Source organism: Callorhinus ursinus, unplaced genomic scaffold (assembly GCF_003265705.2).
Source record: "Callorhinus ursinus isolate GAN/ISIS: 27379988/994484 unplaced genomic scaffold, GSC_fseal_2.0 scaffold4, whole genome shotgun sequence".
NCBI lineage: Eukaryota > Metazoa > Chordata > Mammalia > Carnivora > Otariidae > Callorhinus > Callorhinus ursinus.
This window is the reverse complement of record NW_027397066.1, coordinates 58,855,247-58,877,262: the sequence shown is the minus strand read 5'-3', so window position 1 is coordinate 58,877,262 and position 22,016 is coordinate 58,855,247. Positions and strand designations below refer to the sequence as shown.

Sequence of the window (22,016 nt, the reverse complement as noted above, 5' to 3'; positions counted from 1 at the left end):
GGATCGAGCCCCACATCGGGCTCTGTGCTCAGCAGGGAGCCGGCTTCTCCCTCTCCCTCTGCCTGCCTGTCTGCCTACTTGTGATCTCTCTCTTTCTCTCTCTGTCAAATAAATAAATAGAATCTTAAAAAAAAAGTACAATAGTTTCTCCTGAGGAAATACGTTTTCTCTTTCGCCTTTCTTTTCCCATTATCACACGTGAAGATACACATGTAGTGATAGAATCCTTCGAAAGATTCAATTCATAAGAAACTCTCACTTAGCTGTTTGTTCATCCTACAGTGGTAAGTCTCAGATGGCCTTGTCTGTATCCCTTGGCCACAGTTGATGGGACCTGTGTGGACACCTGAATCAATATAGCCTATAAGGTCTTCTCTCCCAGGAATTGGAAATTGAATCTGAGAGAAAGTATGTTACTTTTTGTGGATGACTTGTCACAGAGACCCAAAAATCAGAGAGAAGAGAGAAACCCCAGGTCAACAGAGAGAGACAAAGACACAGCAGATGACAAGAGAAAGTCCTCAGGGCTCCAGTGTCTATGAACTGAATCCCTTTCTGCTACAGATGGAATATTTGTGTCGCTCCAAAGTTCATATGTTGAAACCCTAATCCCCATATGATGGTATTTGGAGGGGGGGGACTCTAAAAGTAATTGGGTCATGAGAGAAGAACCCCCATGTATGATATTAGTAGCCATATATATATATATATATAAAGAAACTAGAGAGCTAGCTCATTTTCCACCAAGTGAAGGCACAGCAAGGAAATGGCCATCTATAAACCAGGACCTTCCAAGAACTTGACCATGCTGGCACCCTGACCTTGGACTCCTGGCTTCCAGAACTGTGTTGTTTAAGCCAACAATTTGGTCTAATTTGTTAGCACTTTGGTAATTTGTTAGCAGCCCCAACTGACTAAGACATTTTCTGAAACAGCATTCCTATTCATTGGCTCCATGAGAACATCACTTATCTGTTAACACATTTTTTTTTCCTTCAGAAACAGTAAAAAAAAAAAGAGAGAGAGAGAGAGATTTTATTCACTCAATATGGTGTTGTTAATGCAAAAATTCTACCTGGGAGAAGTTAAATGATTAGAACACAACTTTAGCTCTGTGTTTTCCATTTCATCTTTCTGAGGCATCATCCTCATGAACTTCCCTGGGTCTTGATGGTCTTAAATTTCCTCCCCTCCTCTTCCAACCCAATGACTTTATAGTCATTCCCACACAAGTAGCCAATCACCTGGCTGAAAACAATGTTTAGGTTGTGAGAATGAGCAAAGAGGGCAGTTCAATGTAGTCATAAATTAGCATAAGTTGGTGCTACCTCCAGAGAAAACTCTGGAGGATGTCCAAGCTCACAATGATACCAAGGGTTCTCGATACATCTTAGGATGTGACGTTCCTTGTGTGACCATCAGTTAGGAGCACTACAACACAATCAGAGCGGCACGTAACTACACAGATACACAGGACTGCCCATGTGTGGTGCCTTGTAAGAAAAAAGAAAAAACCCTGAGGAATAAAGACAAAAGCCCATGTATTTGGTAAGCTGAAGACTAATAATAGCCATAATTAACCACTTTACATGTATTATCTCTACTTCTCCCATGACAGAGCAAAGTAAGAACAAATGAAATCATGTCAATCCCAATGTTCAGTGAATTAACCAAAATGGCATAACTTTTAGCTGTGGATCTGGAACACTAAGCCATAGCTATACAATTCCCAAACCCAAGCTCTTCCCACCACTTTATACCCCTCAACTGCCAAGGTGATCCTCTGGTGAATCATAGCTCTGCATACCCTTAATTTGTTTTCCTGTTTATTGTTCAACTAAAAAACCCCACAAAATTTAGTTTTTCCATTATGACTGGTCACCTCTCTCTTCTTACACACTGCTGTGGCTTAAAAATCCCCCCCAAAGCCCTAGTTTGATTTTTTTTTTTCCAGAAGTTAATCCAAATACACTCCTGCTTGTCCTTAGTGTATCTTCTCCATTCACCAGTTGGCAAATTCTATTTGGAGTCTAGTTTCTAGAAATGTTGTGCTGGAGATAGATTTTTTTCACAGGGGAATTTTTTTCTTAAAATTTCTTTCATCAAATGTGTCTATTGCCTGCCTACCTGATCTGCATAAGACAGCTTCTAGCAATTTTAGATCATTTTTATATTCATTGGGGATGTTTATAACACAGTTCGATTTGGATGGTATTTAAAATAGAATGCATGCACCGATGGTTCTCAAACTTGGTCATGCATCAGAATCATCTGGGAGGCTTATTAAAACACAGAGTGTTGGGTCCCACCCCCAGAATTTCTGATCCAGTAAGTCTGAGATGAAGCCTAAGAATCTGGATTTCTAACAAGTTCCTAGGTGATGGTAATTCTGCCAGTCTTGTGCCCACACTTTTGGATTTTCTGGTATAGACTTATTCTGATCTTACTGTAATTTTATTCTAACCTACAGCAGAGTCTGTATATATTCATAAATATCTTTAATTAAAAGACAAGAGGGAGTCTGAATATGAGAATCCTTGGCATTAATTATACCTGTTGATAATCTGTTTGATAATAATCATCACCCATTCAGCCTCAGGATCCAAACCAATTAATGTCCCATCTTTCAGTGTGACTCTGAAAAAAAAAAAAAAAAAGAGCGTTTTGGTTAAATGATAATTGTATGTAATTCAATAATGCTTTAAATTTATTGATTAAAATTTCAGCAACATGAAATTTAATGCTTAAAATGAACATATGGATTTATTTCTCAAGCTACATTAATCATATTATTGGAATATGACTTTCAGTCATACCAGTGTACATAATGAAATTTTAAAAATCAACTAAAGAATAGTTTTTTTTCTTAGAATTTTTGAGATATCAACTAATCAACAAACATTTATTGGACTTAAGCTACCCAGGTGTTAGACTCTGGGAAATGTACATAAAGGTCATATCTTCCAGGCTTCCGGTTATCAACCACTTACTATACATTCTTTATCATCATACCTGCGCTAACTAGTGGGACTCAGTAAAGCCTCATTTATTATTGGGAGAGGGAAGGAGAACATAAATTGCTTATTTATATTAATTCTGTAGTTTAAATTACTTCTATAGTTTTCAACTTTACTTCACAGAACCACAAATCTCTACCTCTTTGAAGTTCATTACATGAAGACCAGATCATAATAAAAATGATAATGATAATAATGTAATAATAACCCTTGAGCAAATTGCCAATACAAAGCTGGCCACAAAACATCAAACATAATAGCGAAAACTTGAAAGTATTCCATCTGAATGCAGAAAAAAGATAAGAGTGCCTGCCATCTCCACAAAGCTAGAGAGATAAAAGGCATAAGCTCCCAAAGAAGGAAACTCAACAGACATTATCGCCAGATGACTGGACCACCCAAGTAAAGAATTGATAGTTGCAAAATCAATGCAAAATTTTATGTCTAAATCCTAATAACAATGGGAACATAAAACTTTATAAAACTGTTCTTTACAATAGCATCAAAAATATAAAGTGACTAGAAATGTGCTTTTTTTTTTAGTAATACAAAAGACATGGAAGGTCTTTATGGAGAAAATTACAAAACTTTGTTTAAAGACATTAAGGGAAGCCTTTGATAAATTGAGAGCTATTTTATATTCTTGAAATAACTCATATTCTTGAATATGAAATAACTCATATTCTTGAAATAACTCATGATTATTGACATCATAAAGATGTCAATAATTCACAAATTATAATTTCAAAGAAATTCACTCAAAATTATAATTAAATTAGTGCAAATTTGCAAGCCGCTTCTAATATTTATATGGAAGAGCAAACAAAGCTCTAAGAAAATCCATTCTGAAGACGATGGCAGAATTTTTCTTTCTTAATGTCAAGAATTAGTTAATTCTAATTAAAAGTCAACAATTAATTAATAAAATTAATAAGGATGGTGTACAAGTATAGACAGTTTGATTAATGGGACAGAATAGAGAGGTCAGAAATATCCTTACACATTGATGGGAACTCAGTTTATGACAGAAGTAGCAGTGCTGGAATAATTGATGAACCATACAGAAAAATAAAATAAAATTGTATAATTCCCTCACTTCACATACAAAATCAGTTCCGCTTGGGTTAAAGTCTTAAATACAAAGGAAAAAAACTGTAAGAACTTCAGAAGACAATATAAAAATATTTCTGTGAAGTCTGTAGAAGAAAGTTTTTTGAAACAAGACACTGAATGTGCTAACCAGGAAAAAAAAGCATATTGCTTAACTCAGTATATTAAAACACGAGCTTACATTAATTGAAAAGACACCATAGAAAGAAGGAAAATATGAACCACAAATTGGAAAATGAGCTTTGCTATATATAAATCTGACACACGATTAATATCCAGAATATATAAAGAATACCTGTGAGCCAATAGGGAAAAGATAGTATCCAAGTAGGAAAAGAAGTAAAGAAATGAACAGAAATTTCACAAAAGGAGGCACACAAATGCTTATAAACATATGAAAAAAATATTCAACCCCGTTAATCATGGATAAATGCAAATTAAGAGAACAACTAAAGCATACCATTATATACCCATCAGGTTAATACCACCAGATATTGGCCAATATATGAAGCAACAGATGGTTTCATGTAGGAAGGAGTGTTCATTGGTACCTTAATACAGTAATACAATGTGGCATAACCTAGTAAGGTCAAAGGTGTGCAAACCTTAAACCCAGCAAGTAATTCCTAGAGAAACTCTGATATACATGAACCATATATAGAGAATGTTGATAATAGCAAAAATCTGGAAAGAATCCAAATGTGCACCAATAGTGGTTTGGAGAAGCAAATTTCGTATTTATTGATTTAGTATTCCTATGACGGGATGCTAAGTGTCATTTAAATTGAATAAACTACAGCTAAACATGTCAGAATGCATGTATTGCAAAATAAAATATTGAATAATAGAAGAGAGTCCCAGAAGAATATATTCAGCATGGTGCCCTGAAGTTCAAAAGCAGGCTGTCTTATAGAGAGAGGCAAACCACGAGAGACTCTTAACTCTAGGAAACAAACTGAGGGTTGCTGGATGGGGTAACTGGGTGATGGGCATTAAGGAGGGCACGTGATGTGATGAGCACTGGGTTCTATGCAACTGATGAATCACTAAACTCTACTCTGAAACTAATAATACACTATACGTTAACTGACTTGAATTTAAGTTAAAAAAAAAAAGCAGGTTGTCTTAGTTCATTTGGGCGCCTATAAACAAACAACAAACAAACAAAAAAAACCCCTACCAGCTGGATGGTTTAAACAACAAACATTATTTCTCACAGTTCTGGAAGTTAGGAAGTCCATGATCGAAGTGTCTGGGAAGAACCTACTTCCTGGCTCATAGAGGGCCACCTTCTTACTCTGTTGTCTGTCACATGTTGGAAGGTTAGGGAGCTCTCTGTGGTCTCTTTTTTAGGGGCATTAATCCCATTAATGAGTGATGAGGGCCCCACCCTCATGACCTAACCACCTCCCAAAGGCCCCTTTTCTTAATATGGGGTTGGGAGCGGGGGGACACACATTCAGTTCATGACACAGGCAAAATTGTAATTGCTTTAGATTTCATACACAGATGGTAAAACTATTTAAAAAGCAAGAAACAACAGCTCAAATAGTAGTTATTTCTAAGCCTGGGGTGGGTATATGATTTGGGGGGGGTTCTATTAGTTTGCTAGGTCTGCCATAACGATATAACACAGACTGGGTAGCCTAAACAACAGAAACTTATTATCTCACTATAGAGGCTATAAGTTCAAGTCAAGGTATTGGCTGGTTTGGTTTCTTCTGAGACCTCTCACCTTAGCTTGCAGATGGCCACCTTCTCGCTGTGTCCTCACAGGCCTTTTCCTTGTGTGTGTGTGTGTGTGTGTGCATTCCTGGTGTCTCTCCTTCTTATAAGGACACCAGTCATATTGGATTAGGGCCCAGCCTTGTGACCTCATTTAACTTTAAGCACCTCTTTAAAGGTCCTATCTCCAATTACAGTCACACTCTGAGCTTTTGGGTGTTAGGACTTTGACATAAAAAATTTGGAGAGGACACAAATTCAGCCCATAATAGGTGTTTTATGCGTGCAGGCTTCTGATGTACTAAATATGTTCCAGATTTTGGCCTGGGTGGCAAGTGAATGGGTGTTTGTTTTATTACTGATCTTTAAACTGTATGTGGATATATTTATACACTCTTTTGTATGCTTGTTAGGCAGAATTCTAAGAAGAACCACCAAGTTTTCCTCTCTGGTCTCCAGGAACATGATGAGATATTACATCCATGATTATGTCACATTACATGGCAAAGGGATTTTGCAGATGCAGTTACGGTTACTGATGAGTTGACTACATTAATCCAAAGAGAGATGACTCAGGTGGGCCCAGTGTAATCACATGGGTCCTAAAAGCAGAGCGTTATCTCTGGCTGGTAGCAGAAGAGAAAGAGAGATTTGAAATGTGAGATCAGTTCAACATGGGGCAGATTCTCAGCTGCTGATACAGAAGGAGCTATGTGGAAAGAACTGAGAGTAGTTTCTAGGAGCTGCAGGTGACCATCAACCAATGGTCAGAAAGAATATGAGTATCTCAATCCTATAACTGCAAAGAACTGAATTCAGCCAACAGCATAAATAATCTTGGAAGGGGATTCCCCCCAGAGAGTCCAGATGAGACTTCCATGCTGCTGACACTTTAATTTAAGCCTTATGAAACCCTGAGCAAAGAACCTAGTCAAGCCATTAGACTACTGACTTACAGAACTTTGAGATAAATGGGTTTATTTTATGCCACTAAGTTGTGGTTAATTTGTTACTTAGCATTGAACCGAAATGGTATGTATGATACGGTTCAAAATTTTAAAAAGTTTCAGTAAAATTCAGAAATGTTCCCCACAGCCTCTAAGCTCTATATTTCTAGACTGATGCTTCAGAAAGGTTGTCAAGTCAGCTTCGAGAGCCACTAGGCCATACTGGATTTATTGTGTTCCCCAAGTGTCTAATAGAGAGATCTCTAGACAAGATTCACCCATGTATTACTGAGACCATGTATCTTTGCTTGTTGTACCTGTTCATTGACTTTAAAGGCCACTCAAATCACGTTCCCACGTGAGAGCTTATTCTTTTTGGAGAGGGTACATGATGTTTTCAGAAATGAGAACATAAGCACTGGACAATGATCTTCCCACACTGTACATGAATAATGCTCAGAAGCCCTGGTCTCCTGTCTTCTCAGTCTAGCACATTTTTAATAACAGATGTCAGCTTTGAAAAGCCCGGTACTGGAGGCTTCAGTTCTCCCCCACAACTTTACTACCTTACATGATTTCTTTACTGCTGCAGTAAGCACCTTCAGGTATCAATTGGACATTTGTAAAGAATTTAGGAGAAATAAAGTCAGAATGTGTCTGAACACACTGACATCGCAGCTCTTGGCCCTCACGGGATCGGCTGTAAGAAAAGAATGGCAAAACCCTGAGTGAGAACAGAGACAGCTACATGCTTATCCTTTAATTATCAATGCAGCAGGACCCTCAGTTCACAAAATAAGTACTGCAAGGGTTAGAGAGGCAATCACACAAATCTAATCATCTGCTCTATTTATAATCAACACACATTTATGAAGCATCTGCTATGAAGAATGGTTAAGTACACTAGACCAATAATTCATTGTTTCAAATTATGCCTGGCCAATAAAATAACTTATTTCGTGCTAAAAATCAACTTGGTTCCCTCCTATGAAAGTTGTAAACATAAACATTTTAGGTGAATTCTATCAGTTGAAAGTGGCAATTCCCATCTGCCTACCATCCTTAGAATAAACAAATAAATAAGCCTATTTGTAGGAATGCTCCTATGGTTATCTCTAGTAAGACAAGCACAGACCCTTACAGTTACATATTTTCTAAGAAGTTAAAATTTTTAAAATTACCTCAACAAGAAATTCTTTGACACTCCACGATCTAAACATATGTTCTGCTTAGGCTTTAGTTTTACAGCTTCTCCATTTTGCTCAATGCTAAATACAATCTCATAAGATCTGGAATCTTTGCTAAATTTTGCAAAGGAGAGTATAAAAGCTATAGCTGCTTTACCAAAGATGCTCAGGACAAGGACGGCCAGCAGGAGGGTCTGTGGGCTCTTGGCAGCCATGGCTGCACTCAATCTCGACCCTTGTCTGAATGGTGTAAACAACACGGCAGCCCTCTTCTATGTGCCTTCTGTAGCTCTGAGAATTTTTTGTTGTTCGTGCACTCTCTCCCCACTGAAGAATGAAAAGAGCAGCTTATTAAGTAGTGTGCTTGTCACAAGCCGATAAGGAAATGAGGTTTGTTTTTCAAGCTTTGTTTTATTTGGAGGAGGGCTGAGGTTTGGGAGCAGGATACGAAATTTATTGAAAGGAGAGATGAACCTATTATTTCCTGGGGAGAGAAACTGCATAATCCTGAAAAGTTCAATGCCAGTTAGTTAACAGTGACTTAAAGAATGGAGTCAAAGGAATGCCTATACACTTTCTAAAGGTCATGCTTGTACACAGTAAGTAATTAAAATGCTTTTTCCTCCTCAAGTATTTGCTTTTGGTGTTTGTACCTCCTTGCATAATTCCACTCAAGGTGATAATAGAATCTGCCAAGCTCCAACTCCACCTTTAAGTAACCTACAAAGAAACTGAAGTTCAGACTACAATAACCCTTGCCCTGTCAAACATAGCAAATGACAGTTTACTCGTGGTTTGAAGGCAGCAGTTGTAATGGGCTTGAAGCTGCAATAAGTAACAGTGAACTATGAACCTTTTCCTTAAGCAGTTTTATAAATGGCCTTAATTATTATTCCACACTGACCACATTTTTTTTTTCATTAACAAATCAAATATCAAAGCATTGACGTTAGTCTCCTCATGGTGTCATAATAAAGAGCCACAGACTGGGTGGCTTAAACAAGAAAAATTTTTTGTCTTGAAATTTTGGAGGCTAGAAGCCCACAATCCATTCCAAAGGACCATGGTGTTGGCAGAATTGGTTCTTTCTGGGGCGGGGAGGGAAGGAGCTGCTCCAAGCCTTTCTCCTTGGCTTATAGATGGTTGTCTTCATCTTCACATGGTGTTCTCCCTGTGTGCTTGTCTATCTCCAAATTTTCCCTCTTTATAAAGACACCAGTCATGTTGGGTTAGGGCCACGCTAATGATCTCACTTTAATTTGGTGGCCTCTGTAAAGACCCTACTTCCATATGAGGTACTGGAGGTTCAGACTTTAACCTATGAATTTGGGGAGTGACTGTGGGGGGACACAATTCAACCCATAACAGCATTTAACTGAAGAATTAGTGCTTCTTTAAGGGCTGATATAGTCTGAAGGTAAACCTAGCTTAAATAAGGTCTTTTCTTTTGACAATTATCATTGAACATCTGTTACCTGCCAAGGCCTTTGCTGGACATTAAATAGTCAAAGAATAAAAACTGAGTTTCTGCTCTTGAGGAATTCACCGCCTGTTTGGAGACAAACATGTAAATAGACAAAACTAGAAGGTGATCTATGTTAAGTTAGATGTAAACCCGAGGCTCTCTGCATGCGGGGGGGGGGAGTTGGAGGGGAGAGTGGGTGGGTGTGGTGGTGGGAGAATTCACTGGGGAAGTCACATTGGAGTTGTTCAAGATGAAAGGAAGTTCATCACAGCTAAAGGCTGATAAATATTCCAGACAGAGAAATGCACAAGAGCACAGGTTCACAAAGCATTGCTATGGTCTGAATGTTTGCTTCTCCTCAAAATTTACAGGTTTGAATCCTTAACCCCAAGGTGATGGTATTAGAAGGTGGGGTAATTAGGTCATGAAGATGGAACCCTCGAATGGCTTAGTGACTTTGTAAAAGAGACGCCAGAACCTTGCCCCTTCTGCCAGGTGAGACAAGACCAGTCTATGACTCAGAAGAAGCCCTTCTTTAAACATGGTGGCACCTTGATCTCAGACTTCCACCTTCCAGAATTGTGAGAAATAAATTTCTGTTGTTTATAAGCTGCAAGTCCATGGTATTTTGTTATAATAACATGGACAGACCAAGACAAGGGTCTTGTCATGTTAAGAAAGAGAAAAAAGTGATTCCAATCTCAAAATCAGGTAAGTTTTAATAATTTGACAACATTTGGGGCTCCTGGGTGGCTCAGATGGTTAAGCGTCTGCCTTTGGCTCAGGTCATGATCCCAGGGTCCTGGGATCGAGTCCCGCATTGCGGTCCCTGTTCAGCGGGAAGCCTGCTTCTCCCTCTGCCTCTGCCTCTCTCTCTCTCTCTGACTCTCATGAATAAATAAATAAAACATTTAAAAAAATAATTTGACAACATTCAATGGACCAATCAGATATTGACCTTTATAGAAACCAAAAAGCTGCAGATCAGTTAGAAACACCATTCAGATGCATCTTGATTTCTTTGAGTTTTATTCTCCAACTGTACCAAGTGAAATGCTGTGTCTAGATATTATGATGAGAATAAGATAATACAAAGATGAAATAATCAACAATTGAAAGATTCAAAATAATTTAGTTTTCCAAAACTTCAAAAACAGGCTTAGGACATCATGGCTGTTAAGGAATTTGTTAAAGAAATAGTGATAAAGATCCAGAGATCTTCCTTATCAAATGTGGGTCTCACGTTCTAGAACTACTAAAATCTCTGCCAGATCTGGAGCACAATTAATGTAGAGTTGGATCTAGATTGTTTAAAATGCTCTGATTGTCAGCTTCTAAAGTTTTATAGACGATCTATTTTATTAGTTGAATTTTCACACACACCTGAGACCTATACACACAGGCAAGTCACCAAAAAAAAAAAAAAATCCCATTTTTAACCATAATCTTATGTTTCTTTCTTCAAAATATTTACCTACCCTAACAGAGGTACAACAAAATGTAGTGGTAGTAACAACCATTTATTGAGTTCTGCTTTTGTGTCAATACAACTCTATGACCTTTTTGCGTATTATCTGGAAACTTGACCAAGGATGTTTCTATCTTACAAATGAGAAAATTGAATATCCCAGGGAGGTTAAATAATTATGAAAGATTAAAAAGAGCTGTAAATTTTTAACAGCTTCTCACTTCAAGCAGTGGAATTTATTTCCCAAACCCCTTGACCCTGTGCTGATGCTGCTTTGGGCAGTAGAATGTGGTAAAAGTGATATGGATATTTCAAAACAAAAATTCCAGAACCCTTGAGGGGATATCATAATGAGCACTAAGGAATGTATAGAATTGTTGAATCACTTTATTACTTTATTGTATACCCAAAACTAATATAACACTACATGTTAATTACATTTGAATAAAAAAATAAAGAATAAGAAAAACATGAGAACGTTAGGAGCTTCCACTCCTGCCCTCCTGGAAAGCTGCTGCACCATAAGAAGAAGGCCAAGCTCATCTACTAGAGACATGAAGCCCAGCCAACAGCCAGCACCAAGCACCAGACAAGCGAGCAAGGCAGTCCTGCTCAAGCCACAGATGACTGCAGCCCCATGAATGACCCAGCAGAGACCATCAGAAGAACACTTCACCCAAACTGATGACCTACAGCGTCATGAACCAGGATGAAATGGTTGTTGCTTTAAGCCACTACATTTCGGGGAGGTAATAGATAACTGAGAGAGTAACCTTGCAGATCACATAATGTGGCTGAACCTGTCTTTTACTTCAAATTGTTTGGCTACAATATTCATCGTGCTTCCTTTAGAATACCTTACAGAAGCTTGTGGTATGAATGGACTACTCACTATTAATTAGTACCCTGAGACTAGTCCTACACATTTTAGAAAGACAACCCTAGAACCAAAACTAAAGAAATTTAATAATGATCTAGTTAGTGAAAATAGTCCTATACTAAATATCAGAAAGCTGAGTCTTAACCCATTTTGAAATAGGACAGTTCTGTGACATTTGGGAATTCCTTGATGGTCTCTGAGCCTCCATAGTGTCATCTCTAAAATGAAAGAATTGATTTTTTGTGTGATCTCTCAGGGTTTTCTTTTTAATTTTATTTATTTATTTGACAGAGAGAGACACAGCGAAAGAGGGAACACAAGCAGGGGAACGGGAGAGGGAGAGGCAGGCTTCCCACCGAGTGGGGAGCCTGATGCAGGGCTCGATGTGGGGTTCGATGCGGGGCTCGATGCGGGACTCAATGAGGGGCCTGATCCCAGGACCCCGGGATCATGACCTGAGCCAAAGGCAGATGCTTAACGAATGAGCCACCCAGGTGCCCATGATCTCTCAGGTTTTGAACTAAATTCCTACCTGGCTGCTAAAAGATCAGTTCCTGGTTTTAGTGTGTAACTTGTCTGTTCTTCTCCAAACTATGTGGGTTTTTTTTTTTTTTCAGGAAACTATTGAAAGCCAAAAAAACAATCCCAACTGATTCTCACTTAAAAAAGAAAATATTTATCAATTTTAATTTTGAGGACAGAATGTCCATAGGCACATCATCCTCTTCACAGGGGAAGATAAGGTCCTGAATGTGGGTTTCGTAGACGTTTTCTTCCCAGACCCATTTTAGGGCCTTATGGATCCAATTTCCAGGCTTTGACTTTTTCCCTGCCCCACTTCACATTTTCCTACCTCCTGATTCTCTGGGAATGTACTCCTTAATAAAAAAGATTTACATGAGCCCTAGCACTGAAATCTAATTCTGGGGAATCCGTCTGGGGAATCCAAGTGACCAAGGTCTCCTGAAAGCAGATACTGATACTGAGACTCGTGTGCAATAGTTTAGCTTGGAAAGAATCATAAGAAGAGCAAGTGAGGGCCACCTGGGTGGCTCAGTTGGTTAAGCATCTGCCTTCAACTCAGGTCATGATCTCAGGGTCCTGGGATCGAGCCCCACGTCGGGCTCCCTGCTCAGCGGGGAGTCTTCTCCCTCTGCCTGTCTTCCCCGGCTTGTGTACTCTCTCTCTGAAATAAATAAATAAAATCTTAAAAAAAAAAAAAAGAAGAGCAAGTGAGGGAATGGGGGAATGTGGGCTAGGGAAGAAAACAACACTAATAAAGTCTATGTAATAAATGGGCTACCACTATGAGTAACTAGAGATTAATCTTGCTACGGAGCCTCAGAAATCTTGTAAAAATGTTCCTCAGAATGTCCCATGAAGACTTTCACTTCTGGCTGTATTGAAATAAAAGGGAACAGTCCTAGCCTCCTGCCATAAACAACTAGAAAACGCGATAGGAAACGTTGAACGACTGCTTTTAGGCCTTGGAATGACAAGCAGCAGAAGACTAGGATCCCTGAGAAAAGGAAACAAAGAAGATCAGGTTCATGATCACCCTGTTTTTTTTTTTTTTGCTGGAACAATTCTGGATCGTTGCGCAGGGAGGGAGATCCCAAGCAGAGCACAGCGATTTTGCTGAGTTGAGGAGACAGAGAATTGAATTCAGGTAGGTGGATGTTCAGCTGGAATTTCTGGGTCTTGGAGGGCAGGGAAACTGAGGTGACTACAAGTTATGGAGTAGGGTTGTAGAAAGGAGAAATCCACGGAGGAAAATAGAGCTCTGGAAATCCTCACTGAGGTTCCATTGGGTCTCTCTGATCAATACCGAGTCACATGCATAAGGTGAAAGTCCACCGGGTCAGGCAGAGAGTGGCCAGAGATCTGTAAGCTGAGCAATTCTTAGAGTGCATGGGGTGGGGAGATACTTGAGGTTGGACTTCTTAGAGTGGAGGGATGTTGTAAGCACTCTGGGCATTCAGCAGAGACACAGAAAGGGCATGACTTAGTGGTACGACTAAACAAACCTTGGGGAAAAGAACTCTCTCTAGATCATCCTAATAAATCTTCCAAACAAGCCTACAAAAGATCAAGCTGATTCTCCGGTAACTTAACAGGCTGCCATAACAGAGACCAAGATTCTAAAGGAAGAGAACAAAATCTTGACACTCAACAACATAAGATTCAGAATTTCCTGCATCCAATAAAACATTACTAGATATGCCAGGAAGAAAAACATGATCCATAATGGGGTGTGGGGGGGGTGGAGATCAGTCAATAGAAATAAAAAGGACAGAATGATAGAATTAATAGACAAGGATTTTAAACTAGTTATTATAAATATGCTCAAGGATATTTTTTAAGAATTTATTTATTTATTTTAGAGACAGAGAGAGAGAGAAAGCTTGGTGGGAGAGCAGGAAAGAGAGAGAATCTCAAGCCAACTCCCCACTGAATGCAGAGCCCAACGGGGACTGGATCCCATGACCCTGAAATCGAAGTCAAGAGTCAGATGCTTAACCTACTAAGCCACCCAGGCACCCCAATATGCTCAAAGATTTAAGAGAAAATGTGAACATAATGAAGAGAGAGGTGGAAAGCATATATATAATAAATATATTTATAAATAAATCATTTAGCAAAGCAATGAAATGAGAGTCCTTGTTAAGGTAGCTATAAAAATGGAAATGTTTCTGAAGAGATAAAGTTGAGTAGCAAGGTAGAAAAGAGTTCCTCTTAAAACACACACACACACGCACACGCACACACACACACACACATATAGTGTAACTTCTAGAATTGTCCAACCAAGGGACTGGAAAATAGAATATTCATCCACTAACTCCTGCCTCTCAATGAGCTGGCCTCTGAGGGCATTAAATCACAGGTCATCCTGCCTCTGAGCTAAGCAAACTCTCTCTGCCTTCCCCCCCCCCCACGCCCAAATGGAGAGAGCCCTCAGGAAGAGGATCAGGATAGGGGCACTTGAGTTGGGAAGTTGTCAGCAAGTATAGATGCTGTCCCACAGCAACTGTGGAAGTCATTGGCAAGTGAAGAAAATATGGAGTGGAGCATCAATGGTGAAGATGAGATAAGACCTTCCCGTTATTATTTGTGTGGGTAGTCAGGAAAAAAGAGAGAAACAGTATCGCCGGTTACTCTGGATTGCCCCATTATACTAGCGCAGGTTTGCTACCTCCGCCATCCCCCAATGTCTTTCCAGTCATGTCTGGAAATCCTGCGAGGACATCTCAATAGCATTCAAAAGAAGGACTCATAATGACATAATAGGATCAGCCATATTTCCTCCTTTCTGGGTTTAGCTCCTTTGGTAACATTGCTCAAGAGACTTCAGTCAGTGTTGCCATTGCTATTTCCTGTTGATGACTTTTGGAAGTTGGGCTGTGTCACCAAATAACCTTTCCCCACTTCACTTCATGACCACCACCTCACACACCCTTGTGTCCCATTTCCTGCCCTAACACTCTTAGTAAGAGACTGCCTTGTACTTGCCAAGTCTCAGGGCCATATGGTGTGAAAAGTATAGTACATATCCACTCGATCCACGACAGACACCGAGACAATGTCCATGGAATTGGCCTGAGGACCAATGGCAGATTTCTGGAGCCATTGATAAAGTTCAATCCCTGCTAAAATTTCAGCAAGTGTATTATGTCATTATCTCCATTCTATAGCAGGGGAAATGAGGCTGGTGAAGTCAAGAAACGTGCCCAAGAGCACACAGTCAACAAGCTATAGAGCTGGAACTTTTGGAATTTATCCAAAGTCTATCTGATGCTTTGAAACCTATGTCCTTAACCACCATATGAACAGAACATCTCCTTTCTCCTTTCTATGCTGCATGTTCCTTATTGACAAGAGCTCAGTGTCCAGTACAGCAAGCTCAAGCCAGTGTTTGAATGTAAGGACTTCTCTTGGGTGTGAGGGCTTGATTGAGCCCTTGGTGTTCCCCTTATAAATAATTTCCAAGGTCCCTTGACTTGGGGTTAGGTTAGGGAGTGAATGCTAGCATTTGTGGAACTACTAGAATGGCTGACATTTATTTCCTTCTGTACCATTCACAAATTTTCTTCCTTCTTATCTCATTGATAACTAGTAACATTGGAGTTATAAAGAGGTTACCATTTTTAACTTTATGAAAAAAAGCTCACAGAGTTTGTTTCTTGCTACGTGGAGTCCTTATTTACCTAGCTGCTTGGGCAAACTCGAACCTGATCTCAAGTATTGAGGGGGCCAGCCCTGCCTTCTTGCCTCTGCTGAAGGCTTTTACCCAAAGCTCAAGATTTCCTGAATGAGTCCCGACTCAGGGACAAGCACACTCCACACACCCACAAACATTCTTCCTTTTCAGGTTTGGAGTGTGGTTTCAGATTATAGGGATCTTTCCTCTCTTTACATACAAATTTTGCTTCTGTCTTGGTGTTGGTATCATCCTGGGGCAGTGTTGAATATCGAGTTTCAGAGGACATTCTCAGGCTAGACAATCTATCAGGTTCCGGAAAAATTGTGCTAGGAATGATGAGAACTAAGGCACTCAAATCTTAAAACTATTCTATTTGACAAATTGACATAAAGAACTGGAGTAACATTAAACTCAGTGGTAGTTACTTATAAATAAAGGTTAGAAAATTGAACCCAAATGTCAGTTAGATCTTTTCATAGGTGAAGTACTCAGCCACTCACTCTTTGTGTTTCTATGAGTGACACAAATTATTTGAGTTTTGAAGGAAAAATCTACTTTACCACCATTTCACTGCCAGCTTCATTAAATTGTCAGTAACTGAAAAATCATTTAGCAAAAGCAACAAAATGAGAGTCCCTGTTAAGATTGCTATAAGAATGTAAATGTTTTTGAGGAGAGAAGATTGAGTATTAGGGTGGAAAGGAGCTCCTTATCAAAAAACAGCAATATATATCAGTGACTCTCACACTGAGGGGCCAAGGGAAGCCCACACTTCGGAAAAGCACATTCTTGGGTTTGTGAAACTCAAGGGGAGTGACAGCTACCATCAGATAAAGTTAAGCATAAATTATAGTTCCATTTCTCTGTGTAGCAAACTGAATGCCCAGGAAGAAAATTTTTTTTAAAAGGTCAAGAAGTATTGGTGTAAATCATCAGCTTGTCCAGTACAGATAGCCTTTTTCCCCTAAATGAAACAAACATTTTTTTTTACTTTGAAGTACTTTATTTTCAAGTTCTCTGCAAAAACAACAATGAATATTTGAACCTCTCTGTTAGAAGACGTAGAGAAACACCACGTAATTAACACTAAACAAGGCATTATGCCTTACAAGAAAGACATAAAATGTCCAAAGGATATTTAGAACATTGTAGTTCCTAAAGCTTCAACATGAGAAATGTTGACCACATACTGTGAAATTATTTCAATAAATAATAGCTGACATTCTTTTAAACAATTACAAAAATAGATGTACACATATATTCCTCAAACTGACAATGACCTCACTCTCTATTTGCTTGAACCCCCCTCTCGCCCCAGCCTCAGTCACAGTGGCTGGCAATGCTGTGGGCCCCTCAGAGTATTAACTTAATGATTGGAGAATATTTGAAAGCCTTTTACCTTCAAATTAAATAAGAATCAGAGTTGAACTAAGTTGGGTTTAACATAAAATAAACAATAAGAATAGTGGTACAGTGCACAAATAGATTCAATTACATCCTAATTATTTTGTATGTAAAATATTAACATTGAAATCTTTGAAAACCAACCAACCAATAAATAAATAAATAAACAGAAGAACTCTCCTAGGAGATGCTCAAATATATTAGGCCCAGCTGAGGTGGCTTTGGGAACGGATGATTCCTCTTTTCCTCTTGGGTTCCTGTAAGGGCGGGGCCTGATTCAGGTATTCAGCCACCAATCAGTTTCCTCCTTCCTGTGGTCAGTTGGAGCTGCGCAATAATGAGAAAAATGTCATCTTTAGTAGCTGCTCAGGGAATCTGCCTGCACAGCTCCTGTCCCGACCCCGAGGTTCCAGAGTTTTCTGAATCTAGTTTCCCTTGCCTGGCATCAAAAGGCTACTCCCTATGTTGTGCAGCAGAGAACTCTAAGCTCTCGGATGCTTTTATTTAGGAATGCAGGTGGGGCCTGTGGGGCCTAACTGAAGCTTTAGATGATGATGATGATGATGATGATGATAATAATAATTGTCCTTGAGTCACATGGCTAATAGGTGGTAGAATCCAGATTTGTTCCCAGTGTGGTGTCACTACGAAGTGTCTGCTCTTCACCTCTAAGCTTTAAGGCCTACGTTGCAGAAAACCAAGGGTTCTGCTTTTCAGACGTGAAGTCTAGAAGGAATTGGGGGGGGTACCTCTGTTTTTTAACAGGTGGAAAACTTTTTAATATAACTGACCAACACCAATAAGAATTTTAATGAAAGCAGGTTTACCCACACTCATTTGCATGGGGATGGAGGGTACTGGAAATATCCTTCTGGCACCAGAACAGATGAATGATCTTACTAGCAGATTTCATTGTGAAATAATAATGATTTTCAGTCCTTCAGCTAAACCCTGGGTTTCCTTGGTAAAACTTTCTGGAGGCATTTGCCAGTATTAGTGACCAATGGCTCTAGTCCCACGTGTGAACAAAAAGCACAACTCACTTGTTTAGCATCTTATTGATGATTTTCTTGACCATGGGGGCTTCGGGGTTGAGACAAACCTCCTGCCCATTCTTGAGAGTGGCTCTGCAGGGAGAAGGCAGAATCCGCGTTGGCGGGAGGTGGGGCGGGGCGGGGGGCCGGCGGGCATCAGGGCGCTGGGGGCCACCAGGACGCGAGCAGCCGCAGCGGTGTGGGGCATCACTTACATGACTTCGGTTTGGGCGCAGTGGGGTCCCGAGGGCGTCACCTTGACGTTCTGGATGTTCTTGAGGTGAATTCCCTGCAAGGTCTGCAAGCACTGGCAGCGCAGCTCGGCGGCCACGGGCGCCCCTGCGGGGAGAACAGACCGGGTTAGCTGGCGGCCCCGCGGTGGGCGCCCATCGCCCCCACGTCCCGCCCGTGGGCTGGGGGCGCGCCGAGTCTCACCTGCGGCGCGGCGGCCGGCGGGGACCAGCAGCAGGAGCAGCAGCGCGGCGCCGAGGAGGCGGAGAGCGCGGGGTGCGGCGGCGGTGGCGGCGCGGGCCATGGGGCTCAGCTCGGAGAGTCGGGGCGGCGGGGCCTGGAGCTGGCGAGCTGCAGCGCTAGCTGGCGGAGCGGATTCTGTGGCTCCCGGAGCCGGGAGAACCGCTTTTATCCCTGGCGGGCGCGGGGAACTGAGCAGTCCCGGGGCCAGGGAAATTCCCGGCTCCGCAGGTCGCTTCGGGGTCTGGAAGGACAGCGCGGCCCCGCCCCCGCGGTGAGGGGGGACCCGCCCGGCCACCCGCGTGTCCCTGCGAGTCGGGGCCTTCTCCTTCCTCCAGAATCCCCAAAGGGGGTGTGAGTGGCCGTCACGCTGCAGCTGCCGCCTGCAGGGGGCACCGTGGGTGCCCAGCGATCCCCGGTGGCCTGGCCAGGAGCCGGGGGGGGGGGGGGGGGGGCGGATCTGTGAGCCTCCCGACAAAGGTGGCACCACAGCTTCAGAGGGAGAGTTACGTCTCTTTAGTTATCAGTTTTGGGGGGAATTAAGGACGGTGAGGGGGCAAATTTTGCTTAACTGTCTATCCTTTATATATTCTGTCTCTAAATTTCCTTTTGCATATTCCATACACCTGAAATGAAGTCTGTCAAAAATAGCTTCTCAGATTCCAGAGAATGTTCAATCTGTTTCTCTTGTGTATTCTCAAGTCACACTTAGATCATCTTGGTCATGTTTTCCATTTGGTGGGAACAAGGATCAGTGTCTAAAGTGGATTCTAGTGTTGATTTTTTGAGTGAGAGTTGAGGACCGTAACATGATCTCTTTTTTCTGTATCCTGCTGAACTTCTTTCTTCCCTCTGAAATATTGGAACTCCCCGAATTCTGGGGAGATCTCCTTTTCCAAATGCAGGAGAGATTCAGATTCGATCTATGGAAATACGGGACTGGCGGCCAGTCCAAAGCTGCAGAGGGGCTAGTCCGGCGGGCTCGCGGAATTCTCCCCTTCTGGTCCATCCCTGGACAATATAGCACATGGTCCCCAGAGAGTGGGTACCTACTGTGTAAGCCTTGGTCCTGTTGTGTGCGGATGAAGCATGAACCGCCAAACCCCACTCAAAATCCCGTTCCATTTACTATGGGGCCTTCAGTGTTCGTCCCCCTTTCTCTAGCAACAATGACATGTCTGTTTTCTGACTAGGAATTTCAGCCTTTGAACCTGACACCTTTACTATTTTTTCACCCAGAAGCTTTAGAGAACTCTTACTAATTCAATATTAGGTATAGAGGGCTTAAGTGTAATAATTCTCCAGGGTGGATTCAGACCTCTCGGAGGCATGGAATCCGATGGGAAGCGTGTGGCGGGGGGGGGGGGGGGGGGGGGGGGGGGCGCGGAGTGAGATAGCTTTTCCCAGCATTGCCAAACAGAAACTCAACCTGTTGTAAATCCTTCCATAAAGAAAGAAAAAAAATTGTAATAGAAAGGTTCACTCCCCAGTTTTTCCCTTCACATTTAAAATTTTCTGTATTAGGCTTCCTGAAAGGAAGGCACATCTGTACTCTACCAGGAGACATATTTACATAGGATTTTTTAAAAATTTTACTGTTGAGATCTACCACTGATTTATTTTGTGGTCCTACTTTCTTTTTCTTTCTTTCTTTCTTTTTTCTTTTCTTTTTCTTGTTTTTTTTTTGTAAGATTTCATTTATTTATTTGACAGAGAGAGAGAGTACAAGCAAGGGGAGAAGCAGAGGGAGAGGGAGAAGCAGACTCCCTGCTGAGCAGGGAGCCCATGCAGGGCTGGATCCCAGGACCTTAGCTGAAGGCAGATGCTTAAGGGACTGAGCCACCCAGGAGCCCCACTGTAGTCCTATTTTCAATCACTTCATCTATAAAAGGAGTTTGACTTACTCTCCATCTCTTTGGTTGGAAAAGATTTACAAAATGAATGCCTACCTTTAAAGACATTCTAGCCTTTATCAGATGATCCTGAGAGGGAAAATGAGGGAAATTAAAAGATTAAAATTTGTGTTAAGCAGTAAGAAGTGAGAGAAATTTGTAAATATGTGACTAGGTTATGAATAATTGAGTCTGTGTGGTTCTCCTCTCATTATAAATTGTTTTCTGGGATTTGATGGGAAACTGGCTCAAAAACCCAAAAATATTCTTTAAAATTTGAAAGATGTGTTGCTTTGTATTTTACTTGTACATGTAAAACAGGCTCATTTTATGAAGTTTATAGAATCAGAAAGGCATGAAGAGATTATTTTTTCTATAATCTCTCTTTTGTTTGTTCTACAGAACAAACTTTAAGAAAATCACTGAAAATTTGCTGTTTTTTTCAACAAACATAGTAGTTAACAAAGAAGAGTTTACAGGATTTTGAGTAAATATGAAACAGGCCACTTCCTTTATTTAGTTGCCACATACCATGAGCAAATTACTAAGCCAATGCACCCACCCCAAGGCACAGCATGTTTATTTTGTGCAAATTGCAGGTGTTCTTCTAAGAGTTTTACAAATATTGACTCATTCGGTCTTCCAAACAACGCTGTGAAGTAGATATGGAACTTTAAGGTTATCTTTATGGGGCTTTAAGTTTACAAATATAGAAACTAAGGTGAAAAGAGGTGAAGTAACTTTCCCAAAACCACAAGATGTTGAGCCTGAGACTCAAAGAGAATGTCTTTTAACCATTATGCTATGATAAAGATATATGGTTAAAAATTTCTAGAGAGGAGTGATTAAAAAAAAAAAAAAGCTGTTTTGTTTGGACACCTGAGTGGCTCAGTCGGTTAAGCATCAGACTCTAGATTTCTGCTAAGGCCATGATCTCAGGGTGGTGAGATCAAGCCCCACGTCAGGATCTGTGCAGTGCCTGGAGCAGGCTTAAGATTCTTTCCTCCCTCTCCCTCTGCTCTTCCCCTGACCCATGCACTCACTCTCTCTAAAAATAAAATTAATAATAATAATAAATAAAAATAATAAAAATAAAAAAATTAAAAACCGTTTGTTAATCCCCTAGCTGAATTTTTCTAAAATTCAAACACAGCCAAACAATCTTACAGCTGCATAGCTTTGTTTCACTCTACAGCATAACTCTTCTGTTGT

General features: G+C 40.6%; 1 protein-coding gene and 1 long non-coding RNA gene across 2 annotated transcripts in view; one reads left to right on the top strand and one right to left on the bottom strand.

Annotated features, from left to right (window-relative positions):
* The window catches only part of LOC112835639 (uncharacterized), a 51,819-nt gene extending 41,759 nt beyond the window's left edge, over window positions 1-10,060 (top strand). Inside the window, exon 4 of the long non-coding RNA XR_003211276.2 lies at window positions 9,823-10,060. This is a non-coding gene — a long non-coding RNA (uncharacterized lncRNA). The remainder of the gene's footprint in view (window positions 1-9,822) is intronic.
* A 6,923-nt stretch (window positions 10,061-16,983) lies between these two features.
* On the bottom strand, window positions 16,984-19,143 carry LOC112835638 (growth-regulated protein homolog beta-like). Its single transcript, XM_025887171.2, has 4 exons — window positions 18,877-19,143; window positions 18,657-18,780; window positions 18,451-18,534; window positions 16,984-17,734 (listed from the first exon to the last, which is right to left on the bottom strand). The coding sequence occupies exons 1-4, from the start codon at window positions 18,974-18,976 to the stop codon at window positions 17,725-17,727; spliced, it is 318 nt and encodes a 105-aa protein (XP_025742956.1). The 5' UTR covers window positions 18,977-19,143; the 3' UTR covers window positions 16,984-17,724.
* Window positions 19,144-22,016: the final 2,873 nt, after the last annotated feature.